This window comes from Chamaea fasciata, unplaced genomic scaffold (assembly GCF_029207755.1).
Source record: "Chamaea fasciata isolate MVZ Bird 193981 ecotype frontalis unplaced genomic scaffold, bChaFas1.0.hap1 SCAF_2, whole genome shotgun sequence".
In the NCBI taxonomy this organism is placed as follows: Eukaryota; Metazoa; Chordata; class Aves; order Passeriformes; family Sylviidae; genus Chamaea; species Chamaea fasciata.
The window spans coordinates 34,120,104-34,147,123 of record NW_027094087.1 but is presented as its reverse complement, the minus strand read 5'-3'; the positions used below and the strand labels follow the sequence as shown (position 1 = coordinate 34,147,123).

At 42.2% G+C, this 27,020-nt stretch overlaps 2 protein-coding genes across 7 annotated transcripts; one reads left to right on the top strand and one right to left on the bottom strand.

Moving 5' to 3' along the window:
* Positions 1–986: 986 nt before the first annotated feature.
* ANKRD42 (ankyrin repeat domain 42) lies at positions 987–19,581 on the top strand. Of its 6 annotated transcripts, none has more exons than XM_066175646.1 (12): positions 1,017–1,121; positions 1,505–1,668; positions 3,165–3,272; positions 3,588–3,707; positions 4,319–4,454; positions 7,259–7,459; positions 7,787–7,912; positions 9,620–9,725; positions 10,304–10,479; positions 10,876–11,002; positions 13,632–13,776; positions 14,944–16,819. In XM_066175646.1, the coding sequence occupies exons 1-12, from the start codon at positions 1,103–1,105 to the stop codon at positions 15,028–15,030; spliced, it is 1,515 nt and encodes a 504-aa protein (XP_066031743.1). In that variant the 5' UTR covers positions 1,017–1,102; the 3' UTR covers positions 15,031–16,819. The 6 variants fall into 6 exon arrangements, with proteins under 6 accessions (XP_066031744.1, XP_066031745.1, XP_066031743.1 ...); XM_066175645.1 differs by lacking the exon at positions 1,017–1,121 and adding an exon at positions 18,551–19,581 and having other exon boundaries at positions 1,480–1,668; positions 14,944–15,067; XM_066175644.1 differs by lacking the exon at positions 1,017–1,121 and adding an exon at positions 17,327–18,472 and having other exon boundaries at positions 1,480–1,668; positions 14,944–15,067.
* Positions 16,894–26,247, bottom strand: CCDC90B (coiled-coil domain containing 90B). Its single transcript, XM_066175649.1, is given in 10 exon segments — positions 16,894–17,251; positions 18,403–18,517; positions 19,440–19,493; positions 19,575–19,646; positions 19,726–19,767; positions 20,388–20,489; positions 21,764–21,867; positions 23,871–23,990; positions 25,817–26,114; positions 26,116–26,247. Coding segments are annotated over 10 exon segments (1,005 nt in total). The 5' UTR covers positions 26,158–26,247; the 3' UTR covers positions 16,894–17,195.
* Positions 26,248–27,020: the final 773 nt, after the last annotated feature.

The window sequence follows — 27,020 nt, the reverse complement described above, 5'->3', positions numbered from 1 at the left end:
ACGTTGCCTGCCCTTCGCTTTGAACATCAGTGTATTTTTTTACAGAATCGATGTTAATAGCTGTTTTCTGAGCTTCAGTCCCAGGCTGCTGCCTTTGACTTGTGCTAAGAAGCCAATGCAGCCCCCCACCCTTGACATTGGTCTCCATGCAGTAGTAGGTATCCTGAGGGAGAGGGGAAACAAAATTCTTTCTGCTGGTGGGCCTTCTTTGCTTTTCCCTTGGGATAAGGGAAAAACAAACAAACAGACAACAACAACAACAAAAACCCAAACAAAAAAGATTGCCTTGAACTTGCTGTACCGAAACATTGTGTTAAACACGTTAGAACTTTGCTGAGTAGTGTAATGGGCCAGGCCCGCCCGTGATGTTGTGTAATTCGGCTGAAGTCTGTAACCCTCACTCGGTATAATGAACAATTACTTCCTTGGTGAAACTGTTCTTTAAAATAACCAACTCAGACCTCAAAACATACTTAGATGTTTTGGAAATATTGTTCAGAAACATGAACTAGATGACCTCCTGAGGCCCCTTCCAGCCAGAATTATGCTGTGTTTCTGTGCTGCCGCTGTTGGTTCTCACAGTGTTTTGCAGGACGGACTCCTGGTTTTTAAGTTTACTAGGCTTTGTGCAGGGCAGTGATGCATCCTGCCGAGCTGGGGAGACACAAGCGCAGGATCCAGCAGTGTGTTACAACACACACGGGGTGTGTTACTGTTAGCCCGGAGTACTGGAATACAGCCCCCTGCTCCTCTCTGTGGCAACCCCAAATCTGCCTGAGCTCTACTGCCACACTACAGATTACATGAAAATAGGCACTGGTAAATTGCAGGGACTGCTTTTAATTATATTAAATGCTTTTAAAAAAATATGACAAACATGTCTGTGCGATATCTCTATATTATTTAATATTTTTTTACCTTGAATTTTGTAACAATGTTAACTGCTAGTACCATTTCTTCTCTGCAGGCAGAGGAGTTGAGTCACTAATACCTTGAGATCTTCAGTTTTATGCTTTTTTGACTTGCTAAACACTAGCCCAATTCTTCAGGACTTCCAGCAGTGTGAAATGTAATCAGAGTGTTCGTGCATTTTGGTCCTGGAATGATGACTACTGTAGAAGGTGAATACTAATTGGTTTAAGTTCCTTTCGTGCTTGGCTATCTGAAGTTAGCCCCCTCAGCCATTAGATCCACTTACCTCTCATATTTCTGTTTACAAGTTTGTCAAGGTATCAAGATGTTGCCAGGGGTTTGGATATGCAATTGTTTCCAGTCATGTAGTTAACCAGTGGAAAGGCCTGAAGGGAGGACACAGGTTATTTGAGCCCATGGCCTGGTGACAGAAGATTGTTTTTTCTTTTACCCTACTGCTTCTACATTTGGAGTTTGATTCTGTGCCACAAATGTCAGCTCTGATATTTCTTTGATTCATCACACATTTTCCATCTCTTAAATGTCGCTGATTTAAACTATGGACTAATGCCATTTTATTACTCCTCACTAGTTGTCAAGAAGAAGCAAAATTATACTAGTGTGCATGAAGCAGTGAAAGCTGGGGATGTAGAACAGCTTGCATTGATGATAAAAAGTGGAGCCAGTATTAACGAGGTGGATGTAGTTCACAAATTCACACCGTTGCAGTGTGCTGCGCACTCAGGAAGTCTGGAGGTAAAACATTACCTTAGTATATAGGCATATCTGGGCTGTTAGAAGTCTGTATTTCCTTCTTTGGGAGAGGCTGAACACAACATTGCTTTGATCAGACTGAATCAATAACTTCTGCCTGTTTTTCTTATAAGATATATTCACCAAGAGCAGGAATACAGGATTTTAGATTTTTTTTTTCCTTTTTGAAGCTCTAGGCAATTTACCTAATCAACTTTGCCATATTTTACAAAATCTTTTCTTACTCTGAGCAAAATGTGCCTCCCTTTCAGACTCATGACCTTCTTTTGTCTCTATTGCATTTTCTTCTTCTCTTAAGACACCTAGAAAATTCTGTAGGATGTGTAAAATGTCCTGAAGGTGACTGAAACAGATGAGAAGTGACATGAAAATATGTTCATTCTACTCACCAATGTCCCATGCCTCATTTTTCATAGAAGTAGCTCTAATACATTTTATTTTAATGAATGAAAATTTTGAATAATGGTAGAGAAATCAGCAGGTGATTGCATCAATATTTTAAACTTCCAGAAGGACTGAACTGCCGTGTACAGCACAACATTCCCCTTCTTCTTGCAGCCTCCTTGTTCATTGTTCATGGCAATCTAAACTTGAAGCAGCAAGGCCATTCATGTCCCAAAAGAAAAAACATGAAGTTCTTGCTAAACTCAAGTGCAGTGCTGCTTCTGGAATGTAGAGACACTGTCAAGAAAATGCTAATCATCATGTCAGCCCCAAAACCAGATTGCTTACCTACCCTTTCTGCCTCTATAACTTCTGCCATTTTTCATTTGTCTCACCTACTTTGCAATCAGACTTTATTGAATTATCTGTCATCTGTTTGTCACTAAGCTCCTTGGCAGAAGTATTGGAGGAACCAGAGCTGTAAGATGGCCTGAAAGAAGATAATAAATAATAATAATATATAATAAAAAGTTCTAACTGTTCCTCTAGCTGGCTTTGGGTAGTTCATAAAGCTTGCCATTGCAAGCAATGATACCTGCTGGACAAAGCTGAATAAAACAAAACTCGGCCATGGAATGATGAGGAGAGAGATGGGATTACATATGCCTAAGAAGTCTAATAAATTAAATCAGGCTTTAAATTTAGTGCGTGATATTTTTCCTGCCAGTAATTTTAGCTGGAATTCATGTGAGCATGGTTGCATTGTTTTTGCCATGTGAATACTCTCACAGACTGCATTTAAAATCTGGAAGAGTAAAATGAAATAGTCATACTGTAACATCGATGCTAGGATCTGAATTAGTAGGTTATTTGCACATTTTGTACCCTTGGATGAAACCTGGAAAGTGTAACCTACCCATAACTTCCTAATGCACAAATACCTGTTTAAGGCATGCTCTGGGGTCTTGTATTCCCATAAGGAAGTATTCCAACACTTTTAAAATGTAACTTTGATGGAAAAATTCTAGTTGAAATGTTCCTCTGAGGCACGACGGGAAGAGTTAACTAAAAAGCCCTTTGTTTTTGTTGAGCAGTGCCTTCAGTGGTTGCTGTGGCACGGAGCTGACACCACACGTGTGACTGGGAGGGGCTGGACAGCGGCTCACCTCGCCGCCATCCGAGGGCAGGATGCCTGCATGCAGGTACTGTAAACACTCATCCCATCAAAAGTTAGGGCAGACCTTCACACCGGACAAATTCATTATGAAGATCAGCTGAGGGAGCCCCTTTGAGAGCTACGAGTAGCTAATCTTGATGTCTTGACATGTCAATTGAAGTTAGTAATTTTCAAACCACTGCACTCGTTTGCTCTGCCTCTGCAAACAGATCTATTTTGTGCAATACCGGGCCCCTGAGGTCAGGCCAGAGTTATTCTGCTGGTCATCGTAAACCATCCTTCTAGGAAATGTTTGCTTTTTCAGCTTGTGAAATGAACTCGTGCTTTGCGTTTCTTTCAGGCGTTGTTGCTGAGCGGAGCGGACGCATCAGCTCGGGACGAGCGCGGCTGCACGGCCTCGCACCTGGCGGCGGCCCACGGGCGCTCGTACAGCCTGCAGAGCCTGCTGCGCGCTGGGGCGGTGAGACTGCCGCCTGCAGCCCTCTCTGTGCACAGCCCCGCAGCTTTCGTCAAGCACAACTCTCCTTTAAACTGACATTTAGGGCTGTAAATTAATTACTGTGGGGGAGGAAGTGATTTTGTGGGTAAATTTACAATTCTTTTTAGGTTGTGATATACATTTAGGGAAATGATCAAAAAATGTAGAGAGAATCAATAATGTGAGTAAATCGCCTTCCACTGAGGGTGTCATTAAATGAACGTCAGGTACTGGGGTGGTGGTAATTTTTTGCAGTTCTTAAAATGTTCTATAGTAAAGGAGACATAAACTTTAAAAAAAAAAAAGAAAATTAGTCCAGATGCATATTTAAGGAATAATGACCAATGCAGGTCATTATGATGATAAAAACATATCTAAAAATGCACCTTTTCTAAGTGTATTAAGTAAAAGCAAGAACCTGTGAAAAGTATCTGTCTTGAAACTGGGTCTGCATATAAGGCATGAACTTTGAAAAACGTTATTTGGTTTGATTTAAATAATTTAACACAATGAACAGCTGATTCCCATAGATACAATTTGTCTTGTGCCTAAGATTCAGAAGTGAATTAATTAACCTGCTGCTTTCCTTTTAGGATGTAAATGTTTCAGACAGGAATGACTGGAAACCTGTTCATTATGCTGCTTTTCATGGTCGGTTGGGGTGTCTGCAGCTTCTTGTTCGGTGGGGAGCATCTGTAGATGATGTGGATAACAATGGAAACCTTCCAGGTATATCAGGATAAATTGTATGTTTTTAAACCTTTGTTTTACAGTTGTTGTGAAATGTGATAATTGAGCAAATTATAACTAATGCGCAGTAGCAGCATTTGCTATTTGATTCCATGCAATCCACATAGATAGTCCATTTCTCTAATGCTGGGAGGATTTATAAAATCCAAAGTGTTCACTTCCTGCTGCTGCTAGCAAGGATGAGAACTCACACATTCTGGGATGAGGAGCAGGCTGAGCCTGACTGGGAGCAGGTGAGCAGCATCTCCTGTGTGTGTGCTGGAGCTTGTGTGCCAGTGGAGGTCACAGGAGAAGGATAGGTGGAGGGGGAGGCAGTTTCAGGTTCTATGTGCTACTTTTTGAATTGGTGCAGGTGTAATGAGGTTCCTGTGTGTATGCATGCAAGTTTTGGTATTCCGCTGTTTCTTAACTGATTTTGTTTTAATTTTCCTGTGATTTCTTCATCTTGATTTCTGGAATGCTGCTTTTTCTGGATTATCTGTAATTTCTTTTCATAATTATCAGTGTATTTAGCATAAAAATTTGCCAGCAGTAAAAATTTTTCTGCAGTATCCCTCTCCTTACCTCACTGGCTCAATATCCTCTGTAAGATCAATGGTATTTTTTCTGTCTTGGATTCTCCTTGCATCATTTCCCATTCAGCATTTTCCTTATGATTTGTCACATTATTTGTTCCAAAGAGCATATGTTTTTTCTCTATAACTTATATAGACTTATCTTTATAAATCCCTTCTTAAAATCTTTTACCCTCTACTAAGGACTACCTACCTAGGAAACAGATAGCCATGCTCTGTTTTGCAAACCTGGGTCTTGTTAAAGGAAGTGAGGCTCCTGCATCCCAGCAGATCTGGTGCATTAGTAATAAGGGGTCATGATGTTAGGCTCCTTGGGGACAGCATGGAAGGCAGCTTTATCTGCATTTGGGAACACTTCCCTGGTAACAGACTTCTGTGGAAAGAAAGCAGATGCCAGCACAGTTCTATTTAAATGCTCTGTATAAAATGATTAGTAGAAAATTGGTTTTGTTGCATTTTGACATCTACAGAAGCTTGATCTTCCAACCTTTGTTCTGTTTCATTTGGTCATACTGTCTTCCACAGGAAAGAGAATATTTTGGAACATGGCTAGTAACAGATTAGTAGAAGTACTGTGCAAACCAGCTTGTTGTCTGCTTGTGTAACAGAAATGAACATAAATTATCTTCACATGCTGCAGCTCCAAGATTAGCTGAACTGTGCCATAATTTTTCCTAAGAGAATACTGGAAGAAATTTTTTGAGCTTGCAGTGCCAGGCACCTGAAACTTAAAAACTGGCTGCATCTTTTGTATATGTGTGTTACAGCAAAGGGTCTAACTAGCTTTGCTGATTTGCTTGCTAATGTTTTGTAAGAAAATAAATTCTATGGATCATTCAATGTACAGAATGGGCTGTGCTTATTAACTGAACATTTCAATTTGCTTTCTCTCTATATTCATTTTTGGGTCACGTCCATACTTCTCTTATTGCTCACTAGTCAAATCTATTCTAAATATTTTTCACAGGCACAATTTTTTGACTTATGGCTTTGAGAAGAGTGAATATTGTTAGTCTGATTTTACGAATGACAAGATGAAACACAGAGAAGTTGGGATACTGACAGATTTTAGGTATCTGAAAATGGATTCGTAAGAATTGAGTCAGTTTTTTACTAGCTGACTTACCTTTAGCATGGTACCCTTCTTTTCCCTTCTCTCTGAGAACCTAACCCACTGACTAAAATTCAGACAATGGCAAAAACTGCCCTTATTTCAGTGAAGCTCAGATTTTAAACAATCATCTGTACAGAGGTATCATCATCTTGCCGTAAAACCAATATCCATAACCTTTTAGAGCAATTATGCTCTGGAAAGCTGTGGATAGTTTGGTTTGCTCTAGAGATGTTGTGTGTTCCAAAAATGGAGTGACATGGATTTTTTGGGTCCTGGTACACTGTTTGTTGATTATGAAGATAGTGAGATTCTTACTGAAGAAAAACTGATCCTTTTGCCTCTAGAACATCAGCCAGCTGTTACACAGCGTATTCATGGAGCGATAGATCATCATAAGCATTTATTTGGCAAGTTCTTCTAATTAATGGGATTAGAGGATATTACTTAAGTCAAATGAGTCAGCATGTGTTTGGTACCTCTTACTTTGTTGTAGGCCCAGCACTGGAGTAATATTAAATAAGTAAACCTCTGCATAACCTAGAGGTCAGGCGAGGAATGTACCTTCAAATATTTTGTCCAGTAAAGCGCCTATCACTGTTCTCATTTTATAGGTGGAGTAGGCGAGGGTGTGATGCAACTTGTTTGTGGTGGCACAGTAGAGCCTAAAGCAGAAATGGTCTTAGCTCCTAATCAAGGACACTGCTTGCTGTCCCCCTATAAGGAGCATCCCTGGGACAGCGAGATCAGGCAGCTGCTGAAGGCAGAGATCCGTGTTCCTGGGGCAGGTGAAACCCCAACAGTGTGCTCTTCCAGCTAGACGTCGCTGCTCTGTTGGGAGTCTGTTTTGTCTCCTGCAGTCAGCTCTGCCAGGGAATCACATTTGCAGATCCCATCCTTGGCAGCTTTACCTCCTTTGCCTAGAGCTGAACTCTGTCCTGGGTGGGAGCTGAACATCTGCAGTTCAGCTGAGCTGCTCTTCCCCTTGTGCAGTGTCTGCTGGGAGATGAGCCAGCTCTAACCAGGGGTGAGAGCATTGCTCTCTCAGTGGGCAGCAGGGCTCAGCTCTAACACCCTTTGTTTCACTTGTACTGTAGCACATCTGGCAGCAGTGGAAGGACACTTGCATTGCTTTAAGTTCTTGGTGGGGAAAATGGCCAGTGTTACACACACTCTGAAAGCCAGGAATGACCATGGAGAGACTCCAAGGGACTTGGCTGAACGGTTCTATAAAGATAATATTCTGCAATATATTGATGGTGTGGAAAAAGAGGAGGAATACCCAGAGACACAGGAAGGTGAGTGTGGATCAAGATACACTTCAAAAATGTATGTGTAATTCTGCAGAAGTACACAAAGGTGTACTTGTTATTTCAGGTTTGTGAAATAATTCTCTTAGCTGCATGAGATGCCTGTGGCCATAACCAAGACACATTTAGTCAAGTGTCTGGTGAGCACTGCTGGTTACACAGCTGCATTTTAGCTGATTAAAGGAGCATTATCCTTGCTACCTCTGAAGTGTCCATACTTAAGTTGCTATGAGGGAGGTGAGCTGTGAGACAAATACCAACATGTTCAGTAGAATTGCTGGCATCTGCTTGGAAACATGTGCTTTTCATTTTCAGTTTTAGCTTTCCCAGCTCATGATGCTGCTTTCAAAGGGGACCTGTTAGTGGTTAGAAGACTAGTGAGAAGTGGAGTAATCAATATTAATGAGCGGGATGATAAGGGATCCACTCTCCTGCACAAAGGTCAGTGAATATGATCTGTGTTTCAGCTTGTTGCTCTCTGTTGCTGATTTATTTACTTTGTTTTTCAAGTGGCTGCTTATTAGATAAACTTAATGAAAAACAGCATCTCATTTCTTGAGGGCTTGGAAAGGCAACCCCAAACTCCATATTTTGTAATGTATGTGTGCATGGGTCACTTTAAAACCAATATAACCAAGTTCAGGTCAAAAAAATAGAGCTTATAATAAAAAGAAACCAGCATCTAAACTGAAAACTAAGTAGCTCTGACATTTATTTACTTACTGGTTGTATATCAATATCATGTCAGCTTTGCTGGAATTAATCCTGATTTTCAGTGATGGAGAAAGAACATATCAAGCTGTATTCTACCTATGAAAGCTTTTAATTTTCACTTAATTTAATGTAATGAAATAGGGTGGGGTTTTTTGTTTTTGTGTTTTTTTTTTTTTTTTTTTTTTTTTTTTTTTTAAATCAGGCAAGATGGGGCTTTTAGAAACATCTAGCTAGCTAAGTATAAGAATGATCTGTATTGTGGCCTGGGCCTTTATTTACTGAACACATCAGGGCTGTGGGCATATGTTGTAAAAAACAACAAAGTCATTTGGTAGGATGCTGTGAAGAAAGGTAAACTTCTGGCTGACACTTTGACATGTAGTGGACTGCTATCATTACAGAAAAAAATGGTCCTTTTGTGTTTGGGGGTTTCACAGTATTATCTGAAAGAAGAAACAAAAGACGAAAGAAAGAGGAAAGCATTTTTGTAATTTGCTTTTAACACATTTCCTACATTTCTTTTTTGCTAGGTATAAGTTGTAGAATTTTTAAAAATGTAATTGAAGTTCTCATAAAAAAAAAAAAACAAACAAAAAAACAACTGGTATGTAGTGATTTTAAAGTCCCTCTTTCTTTTCTTGAAATGATGCTGATGTTGTTTCATCCTCGGTGTTTACATGCTGATTTTGTAATTTCATTTCCTTATCTCAGTAAGAAAACAAATATAAAAATATCCAAAAGGGAGTACTGTCAAGAAATGTATTTATTCTTCCTTGAGAAAATCAGTGAACAGTTTCATCTAGACTTGCCAAATACAATCTTCCATAAGTGAGACATTGTTCCTGGCACCACATGGTGGGAGCAGTGGCCATGACACATCACATGAGTAGGGTTGTGTTAGGATGCTGCTGAGAGCTGCTGCCTTAAGTGTCTGCCCCAAGAAATGCTGTACCTTTATCTCCATCACAAAGCCCTGCTTCTCTCTTCTGAGACAGCAGCACGCACCACAGACTGGGGCAGCCAGCTGTGTCTGACACCTGTGAGCCCAAAGCCAGGGAGAGGTGACAGCACTTGACTGCCAAACTATGACACACAGGCCTTTCTTACTAGGGCAGCAGGTATTTGTGTGCCTTGTGCTTCGTGTGTGCTTGAGACTGGGCAAGCTCAGTTTAGCTTGTGTCCAGCAAGAGGTGCCACTACATTTCTAGAACTAGAAAGAGTCACCAAACCACACTGCATGCCCTTCCCCAAAACTCTGTGTACCCAAGTGATGTCAGCATCCTGACACACAGCTCCTCTTGAAGTAATATCTCCCATGTGGTGTCTCAGTGAACTCAGTCTCTAACATGTCAAATAATGGCAAGAGGAGGACATTTTAGGTTTGAAACCCTTCAGGTGTGTAGAACTGACTTGTGTGCACCTTCCTTCCCTTAGCTGCTGAACAGGGGCATATCCATTGCTTACAGTGGTTGGTTGAAATGGGAGCTGACTGTGACATTGCAAATGATGCTGGAGAGACTCCAAAGGATGTAGCCAAGAGGTAGCAGTACATATCCTGTAGCTCTGACACTTATTTACTTACTGTTTGTGTATCAATATCATGTCAGTTTTGTTGGAATTGATCCTGATTTTCAGTGATGGAGAAAGAATAGATCTGGCCCATGAATTCCATCTTTGAGTGATAAGCAGGGCTATATTGTAGCTATAATATTGTAGCTATAAAAGGTTTTAATTTTCACTTAATTTAAAGAGGAAAACTTGCTCATTTGCAAGAGGACAGTTGTGAGCCAGTATGCTAACAGTTTGCTGTACAAAGTAGATGGGAAGTAGTGGAGGCCAGCTGATTTTTGCATTAATAAAATAATGCAGATTCTGATGCGGTTCAATTAAGAAATGCTGCAAAGGAAAAAGATGCCTCTGATGTAGGAGCCATTGCCATAAGATTCCATTGAGGCAGAGCTCATGCCATAAGAATACCACAAAAAGTAGATAGATAGTGGTAGTGTGTGTGCAGTGCTTCCTTTAATCCTGACACCTCTCCGATAAATGGGAACGTGGACAGTTTCAGAGAGTTTCTACCACGTGTGTTTTACCAGATTTTAACTGTTCTTTGTGCAGAATTAGCCATGTGGAAGCTGTGGAACTTTTGACACCAAGAACTGGAAACAGTAACTCTAGTGATGAAGAACTAGATGCAAACAACATCAAGTTTTTTGAAACACATGGTGTGGAGGGGAGTACAGATAGCAAAGAAGATGTAACCCTGGATAAAGCAGAGAAAAGGAATGCACGCAGTAAGCACTCTATTTCCATAATTCCTTGTTTGCAAAAGTTGTTATCAAGACATTATAGTCCTAACTAGGACAGTTCCTGCCAACTGCTCTGGTCTTTTTGTTGTAAGATGAGATGGTTGACAGGATATCTGTAATACTGAGCACTGAATTGTGGAATATTAGAAAGCAAGCAGATCATAGTTGTTACACCATTTTAATCCATGTTGGTGCAACAGTGTTAGACTGCTATTTGTTTTTGACATCTGCTTGCTGTGTGGGTGTCAGGTGTAGCTCAGTGTTTGCTGAGCAGTGTGATTGCTGCTCTTGTGTTTGTGAGACTATTTTCCAGACTGTTGGAGTCCAGCATGACTGTCTTCTCCTTGCATTTTACCTACCTGGAAAACTCTTGTCTTACAGTAAGGGCCTATCACAAGATTAAAGAACTTCAGCGACTTCTAGAAATTGCCTACAGCAACTACAGACAGCTGGGGGGAATAACTGAAGAGGAGAGAAAGATGAAAAAAAAAGAAAGGGAAGTTGAGAAGTAAGGTCATTCTGCTCTGCTAATGTTTAATTCTGTGGGGTGCATTTTAAATCCTCCTTTAAAGCTGATTTACACTCAAATTTGCTTTGGCCACTCTGTCTTTTCCAGTTACCAACTTCAACTACACCAAAAAAAATGAACTGCAGCAATTTGTCTGGCCATTTCTAAACTTCTACTATCAGGATCAGCCCCACAACACAAGTGCTTGATAGGTCCATGATTCTTGTGCAAGATCATCTGCTCAGTCTTCAAGTTTTTTTGCAGATGTGTGCAGTAGGTCTGATAGGTTCTTGCTGTTTTGTTTCCATTGAGGATGCCAAAGACATGTATGCCCTCCAGGAAATCTGCAAATAGGCAATAGTCTTAGTATGGCTTAGATGGAAGTGCATATACAACAGAGATTACTCAGTGACCTGTTAACATTTCTGTTCATTGGCAGTATATTTCTGTGCTCCAGAAAGGATTAGCTTGTATCCAGACCACAGGGGAAAAAAAACAAAACAAAACCAACCTATCAGCAAACCTGCCCTTGCACATGAAGCATTGTTCCTAAGATCTAATTCTCAGTGTCTCCATTAAATCAAATGGTTCTATTAGGTTGGTCAGGTGACTTGGTGGACAGACTGTTTTCATTTCAAAGAAAAGTCTATCAAAGATTTATAGATTAAACAATAATGTAGCATCTAAAGACAGGCCTGTCTTCACCTCTGCCTGTCAAAGATTTGGCTACCCTCTGTTCTCGGTCTCTGTAGACAACCACCTCCATAATGTGTTTGGGCCAACCCAAACCACTGTCTTTATTGGTCACTGAGAGGAGACTGTCTAGAGCCATCAAGATGTACGCCATCAAGAGGACAGCAGACTTAGCAGTCTGTGTGGATCTGGAGTAAGTAATAATTGTCACAGATTGCAGTTATGTTTATTTTACAGTCATATCTCAGCCAGAAAACTGAGATCAGAATTTCTTTTGGTTTCAGGTCACCCTTTGGCTTATGCTGAAAGTCCGTCTTCCTTAACTTGATATGTACACAATAGGTAACAGACACCTGCATCTGAGTTAGTTATTGTGAGCTCTTTTTCCAACTTCTTGGAGATGTGTAGGCACTTCCAGGGCATAATCAGACGTGTACTTCAGGATGAGATTCATCACTGCTACAAGTGTCTCTCTTGGTTTTAAAGGAGGAGGGTGACCAGCTCAGGTGCTGATGTCTACATTGAAAGGTCAGAGCAATCTGGTTTTAATGATGGAAAAGTCACTGTTGATTAATGGCAGACATGAAAGTTCATTTTAGATAGAGCAGCTGCCCAAAAGCTAGCAGTGTCCATTAGAAGGTTCTGGTGGGGCTCTTTAAGGGATGTTGCTTTCTGTGGCATGAGTGGCTAAACTAGAAAAATTGTGAGGCTCTCTGAAGGGTTTCCTCCCTTCTCCTACCTGTGAAGGCTAGAAAGCATCCCTAGCTCCAAACTGTACTTTTGAAAAGGAAATGGGGCTTCTCAGCATACCTGCCTATCCTTCTCAGGGTACCTGTCTGTGGATAAACCCCAAGATGCTTCTATCATAGGCCAGAAAACCTCGTTATTGATAAAATACTTAATGACAACACCATTTTGCTAGATGAAAAGCAGGAGTTGCCACTTGGGAGGGCCACTGTAGCACATTTTAAAGATTTCTGCTTTAGTCCATTTTTTTTTGGGGTGTAAGAGGCCTGGTCTGAAACACTTCACAGTGCTTTAACCAGGGCTCATTGCAGGAAATTGTCACCATGAGTGTGCCACACATTCGGGGGCTGTGCCTCTTTTGGAAGTATGGAAGAAGTCAGCTGTCCCCTGAGCACTGAGCCGAGGCCATTCTTGCAGTGTCAGTAAGGTTGATTGGTAGCTCAAAGGGTCTGAGTCAGGAATTCTTCACTCTGGGAAACAGGCAAACATGGTGGGTCTTGCTGAGAGCTTTCCTGCTGTGCTGTTTGAATGCACAGGGCAGATATCTTCCCTTTCCTTTTACTGATCTTCTGTCTTTGTAGCTGTGATAATTCATCCTGATATAGGAGAGAGCCGGCTCGACTCCACATTCTCAGTTTATGTGTCAGCTAAACAGTTCCAGGAATCTCAAATAATTTAGGAGCCGTTGAGGGTGTGACCAGTGAGATCTTGTGCAACTGTGTATAAAAAGCAGTCATGCAAGCTGTCATCTGAGTATTCCTCATCCGTGCCTAAGCCAATCAATAGGAAGGATGTAGAAGCAGCAGATGTGAATGAGAAAGCTGCCCCTGACCTTTTCAGAATGCTGCCGGCTTTGTGCTTTTTCTCTGTTTCATAATAACTTCGTTGCTGCTTGGGCACTTCTCCCTCCCCCGGAGCTGGAGCTTGGCCGGGTCACGGGCAGCGCGGCCCGGGCTCGCTGTGTGGGCAGGCGGCTCCACCTCGTGGTCCCATCGCGCCGAGCACCGCTGGCAGCCGAGAAGGGAAGGCTGCTGCTCGGCGACGTCACCGAGGGTCCGGAGCCTGAGCACAGCTGGCGTGAGGCGTGCTGCGCTGCTTTCTGCGTGACTGACCTGTTCCCTGGCAGAGGCGCAGCCGGGGCAGGTTTGGATGTACTTCATGCTCTGCTTGTCTCCTTTGCTTTTGGCAGGGCTGTGAGGGAGCTGGAGGCCCAGCTGGAATATGAGCGAGGCAGGCGGGAGAAGCTGGAGAGCCAGCTGGATGATTACCGTGCTGAGATAAAGCAGCTCCGAGAGTACCGGGGGAAAATCCGCAGCGCCTCTGCTGCCTCCGCGGTGAGTGCCACACCAGCTCCCCTGGCCATGGCACAGAGGCCACTGCCTGTTGCTCGTGTTTGTTCCCTCTACTAGAGGGCACAGTGCCAGGAAATACTAGAGAAAAAGTGCTACAGCGCTCAGCACGGGGCACTGAAGTGAGCAGGAGCCCTTGTCTGTCCTTGACAGTGTCTCTGCTGTGAAAGGATATGTTTCTTTCTGTACCCTGGCAGAGAAGCACCTCTATTCTTCATCTTAATGTTCACTAAAGGAATGGACTGATCCCAAGTACTGATCCCACAGTGCATATCCAGCGACTAGCAGTTCCCCTTGACCTGGTGTCTGAGACTTGAATTGTGTGTTGCCACCACCTAAAGGGCTGCCCAGCCTGCAGAGGTGTAGACATCACTGCCATGGGTCCCCAGAGGGGGGCAAACAGGGACTTGATCCATGTCACAGTGTCTGGAGTCAGTCAGGCATACTGAATGAGAGTCCAAGATCTCATAGAAAATTCATGGAAAGAATTCAGTTTGTTTGGGAAAGGAACAGTACAATGCAGAGCTAGAAGTTCTCAGACAGAGGTTCTATTTTGAATTAAAAATTAAGCTCTTTTTATATGATAGAGACGTAAGAGGGAAGAGGACACCAACACTGCAAGCAGCCAGTAGATGACCATGTTTCCAAGTTTTTACTTTTCACCTGTACAGGCAATAGATGATGGTGCTTCTATTCTTTCAGAGCATTTTTTATGTCCCAGACCATTTTCCACCTTTTCAGTCAATTGCCTCTGCAGTCCCTTGTTTTGTGCCTCTTGGTGGAACCTCAGGCTCTGAATGCCAGGTGCACAGCCGTATGTCAGAGGCTGCACTTTTTCAAGGATGTTTCTGCTTCTTCGCCTTGTGAGTGCCAGGCTGGCAAACATTTTCTTTGTCAGTATTTTTCATTAGGCAGTCGTGGGGGGTTTTTTTGTAGTTTCCCCCTTCTAACCAAGCTGCCTTTCTCGTTCAGTGACTGCTACAGCCAAGGGACCTTCAAGTCTCACACGGCTGTGCTGCCATCCCATGCTACGGGACAGTGCTCTGCCCTCAGCTTCAGCCTGAACACAGTATTCTGTGGTTACTCCCAGATGTAGATTTTTCCATCCTTTCAGTGGTTGCTGTTTAATGGCCGCAGTGTTCTTTGTTTCAGGAAGCTGAGACAATGGCCAAGTCTTGCAACAACAAAAAGAAAATAAAGCAGCAGCCAGCCTGCAGCCCAGGAGTGAGAGCACGCTGAGGAATGAACCTCAAAGGACGGACAGCAGATTGTGGAGGTATAAAAGCAATATTCCAGATAACGCAAAGTGTTTGCATAGCCCAGCTCCACAGATGAGCTCTGGGTCTCTGCCTTTCCCTGAAGTGTATTTTTAGCTCTCTGATTCTCTGGCCTAATAACAGGAAAGTCACAGGCCCTCACAGTTCTAAGTATCTCCATCCACTGCTGTATTTTGTATGACTACCTTAGGATGGAAAAATGCATGGTACCTCCTATCATATTCAGTGTCGAAGCTGAATAGTGGATGGGAGAATGACTTATAAGCTGCAGAGAGGTGCCAGGCCTCTTGATTTTCATCTTTAGTCATTCCTGAAGAAGGCAGAAAGTGACTCCTTTGTGAGGTGCCAGATGACCTACAACAGTCAGTCTCTGAGTCTAACTCAGGGCTGAAGGGTTTACTAAGTTTTGGGGCAGCTAGTGGTTAGAAATGGCAACCCTGACCTCTCCTCCACACCTAAAACTCATTTAATGACTACACCTACAAAACTTTTTCTGTCAGCTGTGTACTATTTTCCCTCTGAAACCCTCATTTTGAGACTTAAAAAATTTTAGTGTATGAGTCCTGATCTGTCCTCTCCTTAGTATCAAAGAAAAAAATCTCTAAGAATTTCAAAGATACTGAAAAATGAAAATCCATGTTTTTGCACCATGAAGGAGAGGGATGCTGACTTAACAGCATAAGCCTTGCATCAAGAGCCTAGTTCAGGGTGTGTGAAATGATGGTCCTGAGAAGCTGTACCAGATGAGCTATTTGCTGCATCACTATTGATGCTCAACTTTCATGCAGAAACTCTGAGAGAGCCAGACAGCAAATGTAAGAAATAAATTTTATTTTCTTGAATGAAATGGATAAATAATTTAATGCAGAGAATATAAGAACTGGCACAATACCAGCAAGTTCAACTGTAAACAGAACCAAACTGCAATTAAAAAAATTACCAGTAGTCAGTACTACATAGTCCTTAGCCCATAAAAGGCCTATTCTTACTTCAAAGTTAATCCAGAAAGACTTTTTAAAAATTATGATTTTACTAAAAGAATCAAACCACGCATATGCATTTATACTCAACAAGATGGAACTGCTTCAGTTTTGGAAGACATCCACCTGTGTTGCAACTGTGCAACAAGAGTTGTCAAGTCCTTGCAGAAGGTAGAGTGGTCAGGAGGGTCAGTGTGACCCACAGGATTACAGAAGAATCTGGAGGAGTGGGGAGGAGGATCACCATCATCACCACCACCCTGGCACCACTGAGATTCTGAGTATTTCCATATTAAAAGTCAGATACTATGCCCAGAAAATATGTGCAGGTTTCTTGGAAATATTCTGTGCTACCTGAGGAGAGAAGTTAAGAGCACTTATCTCCTCCAGGGCTGTACACAGATGCTGGGAGTGGAAGCATTTCCCTTGGAAAGGCAAAGACAGAGAAGTTCTCCCATTCTTTTGACCTCTGGGCTTACAGAAATTGCAGGAGATACTAAAGAAAATAAATCCATAGAGACATTTTGTACATGAGATTTTGAATTCATGTAAATCAGTTTTCAAGGAAAAAAAAGTTCTTTGGTAGAGGCCCTGGAGTGCGTTTTTACACATGTAGATAAAAAAACAAAGGCCCAAGCTTCAATTAATCAAAAAAGTGAGGACACTTTTTGAAGGCAAAATCCTGAACCTATGTTCAAGATTAATTTACTTGGAGCAGATCAGGTATTTTGAAGTCTGGTATTAGCATCTCCATACTGGGGACTCTAATTTGGGAATTATATTCCCATTTCAAAGGTATATAAAACGTTTAGTATTTCCATTCTGAAAGGAGTTGAGAGTGAGAATTTTCCAGAAAGAAAACAAATTTAATTCTACAAGATATTAGGCAGCTTTCTAGAATAGCATAAGAAATACTTTGAAATAAATACAGTATTGAATAGGAGGCAATGAAATACTACTACTTGACTACTTCCCCCCAATTATTTTGATCTTTAGTGTTACATATTCAGAAAACATTTTTATTATACAGGAAGAATATCAAAACAAAAAAGTGCCAAGGTTTTTGGCAGCACAAACGTGATCGTCCAAGTGGTGTTGCCTGGGTGGCCTTTTCTGTCTGTATTTAGTGCAGTCATTCCATGTAGTTCTATTTCCAGAACCTGTAAAATCCCAGTGCTATTGCTAGGCAAGTGAACACTGAAGCTGTTAAAACAAACAAACAAACAAACAAACAAACAAGATAATTAGCTGAATGCTGTTGTATCACTTTATCCATAGAAGAAATTAGATGCAAACAGATGGAAGAATGGAACAACTCTAGAGTAGAGCCTGCTAAACCTCCCAGATTGAAGGAGGTGTGAGAGAACAATTCCAGAAGCCAATGGCTGGTCTCAGATGCCATACCGTGCACAGCAGCACAGCCTCAGTGCTGACATGGGAGGCCAAATGCAGCAGCCTGAGGAGCCCCGTTTTCAGGGACACATCCCAACAACTATGCTGGAAACCTCAGAGCACCACAGGCTGCAGGGGCTTTAACTACTGTCACCCTGCTACTGGAAACTGCACTACAGGAGAGCTAGCTGCACCGGGGCTCACGTTAGACATCACAGATTTCCCATGGAACCAAAATGACAATGAATTTGAAAATGAGCTGTCAAACATGGCAGCACTCCTGAAGCCTGAGGAGTTGTCCTTTGGATTTGTTACAGTGCTGTTTCAATTAGTGTTAGAATAAAGCTAATTACATTTTCCTTTGAACTTATTCTCACTTGCAAATATAATGCATTAGTCTCTTTTTATCCAGCTCCTACACGATAAAAGCTTCACTGGTTATGTATATATTGAGAAGACTAATCTCACACCAGACTGAAATTTATTCTGCTTGGCAGGGGAAAGTACAAGTGCAGCTGCACTGAAATTGTGTGTGGAGACTCAATAGGAGGCAGAACTGGTCACTCTCAGACCAGTCCTGAATGACAGCAAATTTTCAGGCTAATGTAAATGACCTCAGCAAAACCTCTGTAGCAACTCCATCACATCAATGGCTGCTGCAGCAAGCAGAGGTACTGTCAAACTGGATAAGGAATTTAGGCTTTTAATTTTTTTTTTAAACCATGTCCATATTTGTCCCAATGCCAGTTCTGGGCACAATCCTAGTCCTACTGTGGTGTGCTCCCACCTCTTCTGTGTTCTCTGTCACATTTCTTCCAAGTGGAGTGGGGAGGGAGATCTCCACCCAATCCCAGCTGTCTGCTGCTACAGACATGCTATGTCTCTTTTAGCATATATTTCTGAAAAGAATTTTATACATCCACAATCCAGTACAGGTACTCACCTCCTTGCCTATCACGTACCTGCCAAATAGCGAATGGTATCAAGTTTATTCGATTCCATGAGTGTTTTTAAGGAAGCTATTTCAGTGTCAATTTTATTGCTGATTTCTGAGATAATGCTGTTGGTATTTGCATCCTAAAATATTAAAAGACAGCATATATTTGACAGTGGTCTCTAGCCCCTTCAACGTTGCAAAGCTGAACTAAAATACTATGCTACCAGAAACAAGAAACAATTTCCAACCTATCTCTGCTAAGAGACATTGTAAGACAGAGAAAATCTGGGAAGATTGCTGTAAGGAACAGAGACAGAAAAAGAGAAAACTCCAATGATCATAGAATCACAGACTGGCTTGGGTTGGGAGGGACCTTAAAGACCATCTAGTTCCAGCCCCCCTGCCATGGGCAGGGACACCTTTCACTTTTACTCAGAGCCCCTTCCAGTGTGGCCTTGAACACTGCCATGGAAGGGGAGTCCACAACCTCTCTGGGCAAGCTGTGCCAGTGTCTCACCACCCCAAGACATGGACTTTTGTCTCTGATATGCCAGTGCCTCCTAAAGGAGATAATCTACAGCACACAGAACTGTATTCCTGCATTTTTGAAAAACAAAGGTTTAAGCATTCACAAGGCATATTGGAAAAATGGAAGATATGCTCAAGATGAGACATGGTCCCTCTTCAGCCTCTGAGACTTTGCTGTCCTCCAGCAGCTTTGAGGACTTCCAGCCCTTGAACTGCTTGGTTGTAGGCACCTGCACCATCCCCGTGGTACAGCTCATCAGTTAACACTGGGAAAAAGACAATGTGATAGCTCACATCCCACCTGTGCCAGCCTGCAACAAGGTACTTGGGAAGCCAGGGACAAGGCTGGAATGCCTCCCTCTGCTGGCTGGAGCTTAGTGTGAATCCCACAGGCAAGAAACAGCTACAACAGCCCTGAGTGGCAGAGCCTGGCTTTCTGCGTTACCATACCCATAAATGTATCAGCTTTCCCCAAAGTTTGGGGTTTACATAACGTGCAACGCACAACTATATCCTGCTTTCCTCAATACTTACTTTTTTATGAAACTCTGTAGTTGCTTCCATCAGTTTCCTCTCCTGATCTGTAAACTGTGGATAAAAGATAAATCCCAAATGTAGCAACAGAAACAGAGCACAGAGCTAATAAGGCACCTTCACAGCCCAACTTACCATATCTGTCACCCTGCTCCTCTCCAGGTTTATGTCCAGCTTGCTGTCAGCTCGGATTTTACCGGTTTCAGTCTTTAAAACAAATTAAGATGATGAAAATAGCTGTTTATTCTCCCTAATAGAACTGTGTAGGGACTTGCTGTTTACTTACCATTAGCTGCTGTTTAACTTGATCTAATTCAATTTTCATTTTCTAAGTGCAGAGGAGGAAAAAAAAAAAGATTTTCACAAATTTGGGAAACTTAACCAAATGAATCAGTGATGTGTTATCATTGCATCCATGCAATTATTCTTCCCCCATTTTTCCTTGATTAAATATCCTAACTAATGTGTTTGGATGCACAGGCATATATAATCTGCTGGGAATTATGTTGAAAATAAAGGAATTATTTTGTAACAATGATGATCTTGTTATTCTGGGTCTAAAGACAGAAGAGAAATACCAAACTACCATGAAGTAAAAGCAAGATGTGTCACAATCACCAAATTAATTAAATTGTTGCAAAGGAATGGTTTTGCCTCTCCCTGCACTATATGGTTAATGGCCTGAAACTAGCAGTTACCCTTAATAAAATTACAGAAGGTGATAAAAAGTACAGATCTTAGAATCATTTACAGATGATCTGAGCAGGTTCACAGCATGTGAAATATATTTTTATGTGATCTCTGAAGTTGTAACACAAAGACTCTTCAATTCCGATGAAAGTATCCAGAATTACTTTTACATTTAAATTTTGTTCCACAAAACTGCACATCAGATAAAATGCAACAAATACTGCAATTAAACTGCTTAATGAAAATACGTATTAGTACCTCATTCTCTGCTCTCAAGTTTGCAAATTCACTTTTCTCCAGGATGACCATATCTTTTCGAATGGAGTCCAAATGTGCCATTATCTGCTGTAAAGTTATTTCCTTTGAAAAATAAAACATGCTGTTGATTAAGGTGCATTCTTTCTGGCAAGTGAAAAAAATGTTTAGGTCTGAAATGATGAAATTAGCCACTGCAAAGCACAGAAGTGGGCAGTCTCTCTACCAAGAACGCGATAGAAACAGACAATTGTTCGAAAGACTCATGAGGTTTGTGCTTTTCCTGTTGCTTTAATACACCAACTTTGAACTTGGGCAAAAAGGTCAGAGGTAATAGTCCAAGTAGCAATAAAATGAAATAGACCTTAAACTACAGGTCAGCCCTGCAGTCTCTTCCACTTTCCATGAACATTCAGTAGCCTCATAAGCATTAATTGCTGATCCGAATGCAGCTCTCACTAAGCACTTCCAGTTCTTGCCTACAAATTCATTGAAAGCCAAAGACTTGACGATATGAGTATCACACTGCCAGCTTCAAAGTCTGATGGACAGAAGTAAAACACTGCTAAAAAGCACGGAGAAAAACCTTCCTGGGGTTTGAAGTTACAAGTTCAGAATTCTAGCACTACGTATAAACACAGGAAAAAACCCAAACCAGAAAATGAAGGAACTCAGTATTTTAAAATGCTGAAAGCAATACTCCTTCTCCCAGCATATGGAAGTTACCCTACTGTTTAGCATGGAAAATGACACATTGCTGTGGGATTCTCTGATGCACAGTAATGGTTTTGATCATTGCTCCAGAAGGCTGTGCAAACTGAAATTATGTGTGATTTTTCTTCAATTACTTAATGTAATCAAGCTTTCATTTTTATTTGAACTGCTGCCTTTCTTCTAACAGATTTTTATCTTACTGGCATTTACTTGTAATAAAAGTTGTCTAACTTCTTTTTTTCCTTTTACATCTCAGAAGAAGACAAGACCTTCTGCCTCTGTGGTTTTCTTTCATCAAAATGAAAAACTTTCTTTTTGAAAATCCTATTATATGCAAAGAAAGTCAGCATCCCAAATAGAATTTGCATTGTTTTCATAGTGTAGTCAGTATTGATAATGAATATTTTAAGATGGTATGAGGTCTATTAGCTCCTCAGTGTAAATGCAACCGAAGTTTTCACAAGAATTGTAAAAACTTCATTGTGTTCAGTGAAGTAGTCAGACTTCTGGGGAAGCTGGTCAGGGCCTATCTGTTAAAATCCCAAGGGAAACTTAGGAAAACCTGGCACAGTGAGGTGTTTATAGTACTAGAGAGAGCGGCTCACTTGTGTTTTAAAGAAGCAAACAGGAGCCTTTATAGCTACCCAGCAGAGAGGAGTTTTTACCTGCTGGGCCTGTGTCACCATATCCTTGTAGACGGTGTCTAAGCTGACATTGGACAGGGTCACCAGCGCCGACACGATGGTCTGTGCCTGCTCCTTCCCAAAGCCTAGGGGACAATTGAAGGGTGACAAGTTAAGGTGGCATTAAAAATCTGGATGAGGAGCAAGAGACACACAAGTGCCACACCTAACCACAGTGGCACACAGGAATTCACACAGTGATTGGAAACTGACAGCCAGGAGCCAGTCACTGGGACTTCAGCTAGAATAAACAAACTTAACGCTGCAACAATCTGAAGCACAGTGCCTTTCGATATACTGAAAGTCTAGACATGCAGCTGACGGAAAGACCAAATTTCTTCATAGAGGATCCAGCTGCTCATGCATTATAAAAATAATTTAGCAAAACTTTACTTCATAATGAACTTTCACAAGTTCTGTTAAAACCAAACTTACCTTGAGCTACAAAGCATGCATTGTAGCTGTAGAATGATAAAAAGTAATTCTGTGTACATTGGAACTGTCCTGCACAGACAGGAACATAATACAAAATTGATTTTTAAACTGCTCCATCCATTGCCTGCAGAATGAACTCAAACTGGGATTTTTGCTTTCTGATGATAAAAAGTACACTTTGTCTGTAGCTTGGTGTAAAGTGTTAAAGATGGTGTGTGGTGAGTTATGGGGAAAAAAATTGCTCTTATTTTAGCCAGATCTAGTCAAGTGCTGGGAGCTTTTGCCCTAGAGATTTATTTCCAGCAATCTGAATGGCATGTTGTATTTCAACTATCCCATTTTATAAAGTGGGCTAAATGAACACTGAAAAATGCTTTCAAGGCATATTATTTAGAGAACTCTGCCACTGCTCCCTTCTAGTATACTGATACTGTTCATGTGCACCACTGGTTTACACACCTAAAAAAGCTACACTTGCTTTATGACAGCTTCTTTCCACTCTAAAGCGTGATAGTATTGCTCTGAATTTTCAGGGTTACTTAAGCTCTTGCCAATTTCTTATGTGACTCTTCCTCCACAGCAAGAAATGGCTGTGTTCTGTGAAAGTTTAGAAAATGAGGAAAAATTCATATATGCAAGAGACTGAAGCCTGAAAACTGCCTATAAAGCTTGGGAAAAACTAAAATGGCTCTCTTACTTTTGTGGTTTTACCTCTAAAGACCTGTCACTGTGGTACTGAAGTATTTGGAGAAGTTTCAGAACAAATTAAACTGAGTAACAGCCAGCACCAGACAGACTTCACCCCACAAATTCTAAAGGAAGTCAAAGAAGAAATAGCTGAATCAGTCCCTGGGACTGACTCATTTCACAGTAACATTTCACAGCCTACCATGGTTACCCATGGACTGGAAAATAACAGTGCCAGCTTTTAAAAACAGTTCTAGAGAGATGTAGGGAAGTACAGGCTGTCAAGTCTGACAAGCATGAAAAAAATAAACATAGCAGACTACTGTAAGTCTTTTAACTACTATCATGTATTATTATTATTAGACCCACACAGTGGGAACAATCCTAACCTCTGACTGTACAGATTTTCTACTGTCACTTGGGATTTTAAAAACCAGTTTCTAGTCTGATGAAGACATCAGCTCAGCAGGGATCACTAAAGCAAACCAAACCCTTTGAGCTACTAGGAAAAGGAACAGAGAACACAACAGACACAACATTACTTTACTGTGCAAATCCACAGGACATTCAGTTGTCAAGTAATGCCAGCACCGTTCCCTGAAAGCATGAAATGGAATGAAATGTGACAGAAGCAGAAAATATTAACAGAAGGGCATAATGAATAATCAAAAATATGGAAAATCTACTGCTTCAGGAAAAATGCAACAAGCTAGGATTCGTCTGTTTGGAAAATGATGGGGCAATATGACAGAAGTTTGCATAATCGTGAGTGCCATGAGAGATTAAATGTTCACTCCTTCTTCCCACAGAAGAGCTGTGTGGGCATCAAATTCACCTCACAGATGCACCAGATTCTGCCTTAACAAAGAATGTGGATGTCTGAAGTTCCACGAGAAAGGATGTTTTGGATAGTAATCAGTTTAATATTAAAAGTTTTCCTTTGAATTATTTATCTGATATCACTTACCATGGGCTTCCAGATCCTGCACTAAAGCATGGGTATCAAAAGTCACCTTCCTCTGCTCCAGGGGAGTGATATCAACCCTTCTGACATCATATGACTTCCTAATGAATGTGGCAGCAAAACCTGGAAATAACAAAATGTGCCTTAATCTTACCTGGATTGGCTTATCATGCAATACACTAATTTTAATTTCTTTCATCACAGAAAAGCTGCATGTATGTTGCAACAAAAAGTTGGGTTACAGCACACACCAGAAACCATCAATTCCTCTTCCAGAGGAGATTTACACTAAATAGAACTTACAGACCTGTCTTAAGTGCATTCCTGAAACTGTGCAACAGACAAAACATCCTGATACAGCACAAATAAACCCCCACAGTCAACTGCTTTATAATATTTGGGAAATATCACTTCAATAATTTTTGTACTTGCAAAACACTGAATCACTTTATGCAATTACGCATTCGTTGTTATTTTATTTAAATTGCTGAGTCTTAATTCCAACAGCTTTTTATTTTATCACAGAATCACAGAATGGTTTGGTTTGGAAGGCACCTTAAAGATCAACTAGTTCCAGCACCCTGCCATGGGCAGGGACACCTTCTACCACACCAGGCTGCTCAAAGCCCCAGCCAACCTGGCCTTGAACACTTCCAGGCATGGGGAACCTACAGCTTCTCAGAGCAATCTGTGCCAGTCTTTCACCAACCTCACAGTAAAACATTTCTTCCTTATATCTAATCCATATCTCTCATTTTCAGTGGCTTGTGTGAACATAAATTTTTATTTTACTTTTTTTTTTTTTTAAATATAGGCAAGTCGAATTTTCATGATGAATGAATTTATTGGTTCACCAGGAAAATAACTGGGCAGTAAAGGGATACTATATTTGTGTCTAATACCTCAGAGATTAGGTACACCTAATCCCTAAAGAGGTATTAGTTAAAGATCCTATTTAGATCCATGTATTTATGATGTGCCTTCCCACAAGCAGGTTTCACTGCTTCTCCTACTTTTATTTCAAGCATATGCTTCTCTTCACCTTATGTTTGTGTGGCTTTGCATATTACAGATCCTGTTAATTCTTTGTTATCTAAGCAGCCCTGTTACTTCTTAATCTGTTCATTTGAAACTATATGCACTGCTGACTCTCTGCCTTAACCAAATTGTTCCGTGTCTTATCCAGATCTTTACTCAAAAGCTTTATATCATTTAAACAACAGGGAATTTATATTATGCCACTACTAGATAAATCAAGTTATGTGCGCTTTTACAAATACTATAATGACCTAGCTGTAACTAAACCAGCCACAGCACTGCACTGTTAATGACTACATCAGAGTTATGATGCACCGAATGCTATATACAAACAACGAAAACCAACTCCAAACATCGTTTTCATGGAAATGTCCCAGCTTTTAAACGCACAGCTCTTGCCTTCTAAACGCATTGGTTGATTTTTCCATTGGGTTGAACAGCTACATTGCACAGACACTGACTCAAGAAAGCTGATATTTCAGTTCTGGTCGCTCGCCACGCTACTCTTGGCCCCACTGCTCCACTCCTGCAGTCTCGACTGGATGCTCCTCTCCCAGCCCGGAGAAAATCACCCCACGACCCTCTACGTGAGACACTTTCGGTGACCCCCTTTTTCACCCCCGGTAACTCCTCCCGTCCCCAACACCGCCCGACAGCGCACACGCCGCTCACCCGGCTGCTCCCGCCCGCGGAACTCACCCCGTGTTCCAGCCCCGAGGGAAGGCGCCCAGCGCTCCCCCACACCGCGCCTCAGGGACGGCCCCGCGGCCGCTCCCGCACACCGAGTCCGGCCCCTGCGCCGCTCACAGACCCGGCCCGGGCTCACCCGGCCCCGGCAGCCGCATGCCCGCCCGCGCGCGGGGGCTGCCAGCCAGCCGGAGGACCGAGCACAGCGCTGCGGCGCCTCTCACCTCTGCGAGGAGCCGGGGACAGCCGGGCCGGGAGCAGGAGCGGGAGCAGGAGCTGGCCGGCCCAAGCGCGGAGCGCAGCGCTGCTCCCGGCGCCTCTCATGGCCCCCCAGCCCTCCGCTTCCACCCGCTCACTGCCGCTTCCGGCCGGGCCCGCCGGGCATGCTGGGTACTGTGGCCCGCAGCCGTGCGGCAGGGCTCGGGCGGAGGCGGCGGCGCAGCGCCCCCATGCGGGTGGGAGGAGCGCAGCGCTCGGGCCGCCATGTCCGCCCTCAGCCGACGGGAGTTGCTCCGCGGGAGCTGCTCCGCTCTGTGGCGCTCAGGGAAAGCACCTTGAAGATCATCTAGTTCCAAACCCCTGACATGGACAGAGACACCTTCCACCGGCCAGCTTGCTCAAAGCCCCATCCAACCTGGCCTTGAACACTTCCAGGGATGGGGCATCCACAGCCACAGCTTCTCTGGGCAGCCTATGCCAGTGCCTCACCACCCTAATCCAAATCTCAGTGGCTTGTATGAACATAAGCTGTTTTTTTTTTTTTTTTTTTTTTTTTTTTTTTTTTTTTTTTTTTTTTTTTTTCTTTAATACATTCAAATGTAATTTTCTTGATGAATGAATTTATTGGTTCACCAGGAAAGTAACTGGGCAGTATAGGGATATGATGTTTGCATCTAATGCCTCAGGGATACCTTCTCTGGGCAACCTATTCCAATGACTGGCACCCCTCATGGTAAAGAATTTCTTCCTAATATCTAATCTAAACCTGTCCTCTTCAGTTTAAAACCATGCCCCATATCCCGTCACTATTGGCTGTGTACTAGTTTGAAATCAAACTAGTGGGAGATTGTAAGTCAGAATTATAATTTTATAGGGAAAAAAATAAATACATGCAGTAGTACAAGAACACTGATAAAGACAGAATACAACCTGACACCCTATGGTGGTAGCAGTCTAAGCAGAGTGGTTCTGTTGAAGCGGTGATTTTGTAGAAATAATGGGTCTGAAGATTTAGCAGTAGCTCTTGTCCTCTGGGAGTCCAGTAGGTAAGCGCTGCTCTGGTGTTCAGAGTCTCAGCTTATATCCAGGCTGGAATGCTTGGTTCCTTCTGCTGGGCGGAGCATCTCACAATGGGATGGTGAGTCATGTGATAAGGCCTGATGGGCCCATTAACAGGAGGTAGTCCAGGAGGGGGTTATCTGTGAGCTG

What these genes read in the sequence shown, in the direction of transcription:
- ANKRD42 (XM_066175645.1), top strand. Translation starts at nt 1,480, where the DNA reads ATGCCATTTTATTACTCCTCACTAGTTGTCAAGAAGAAGCAAAATTAT. An exon ending in CGCACTCAGGAAGTCTGGAG is followed by an intron (nt 1,669 to 3,164) that starts GTAAAACATTAC and finishes TTTGTTGAGCAG; the next exon opens with TGCCTTCAGTGGTTGCTGTG. An exon ending in GCCTGCTGCGCGCTGGGGCG is followed by an intron (nt 3,708 to 4,318) that starts GTGAGACTGCCG and finishes CTTTCCTTTTAG; the next exon opens with GATGTAAATGTTTCAGACAG.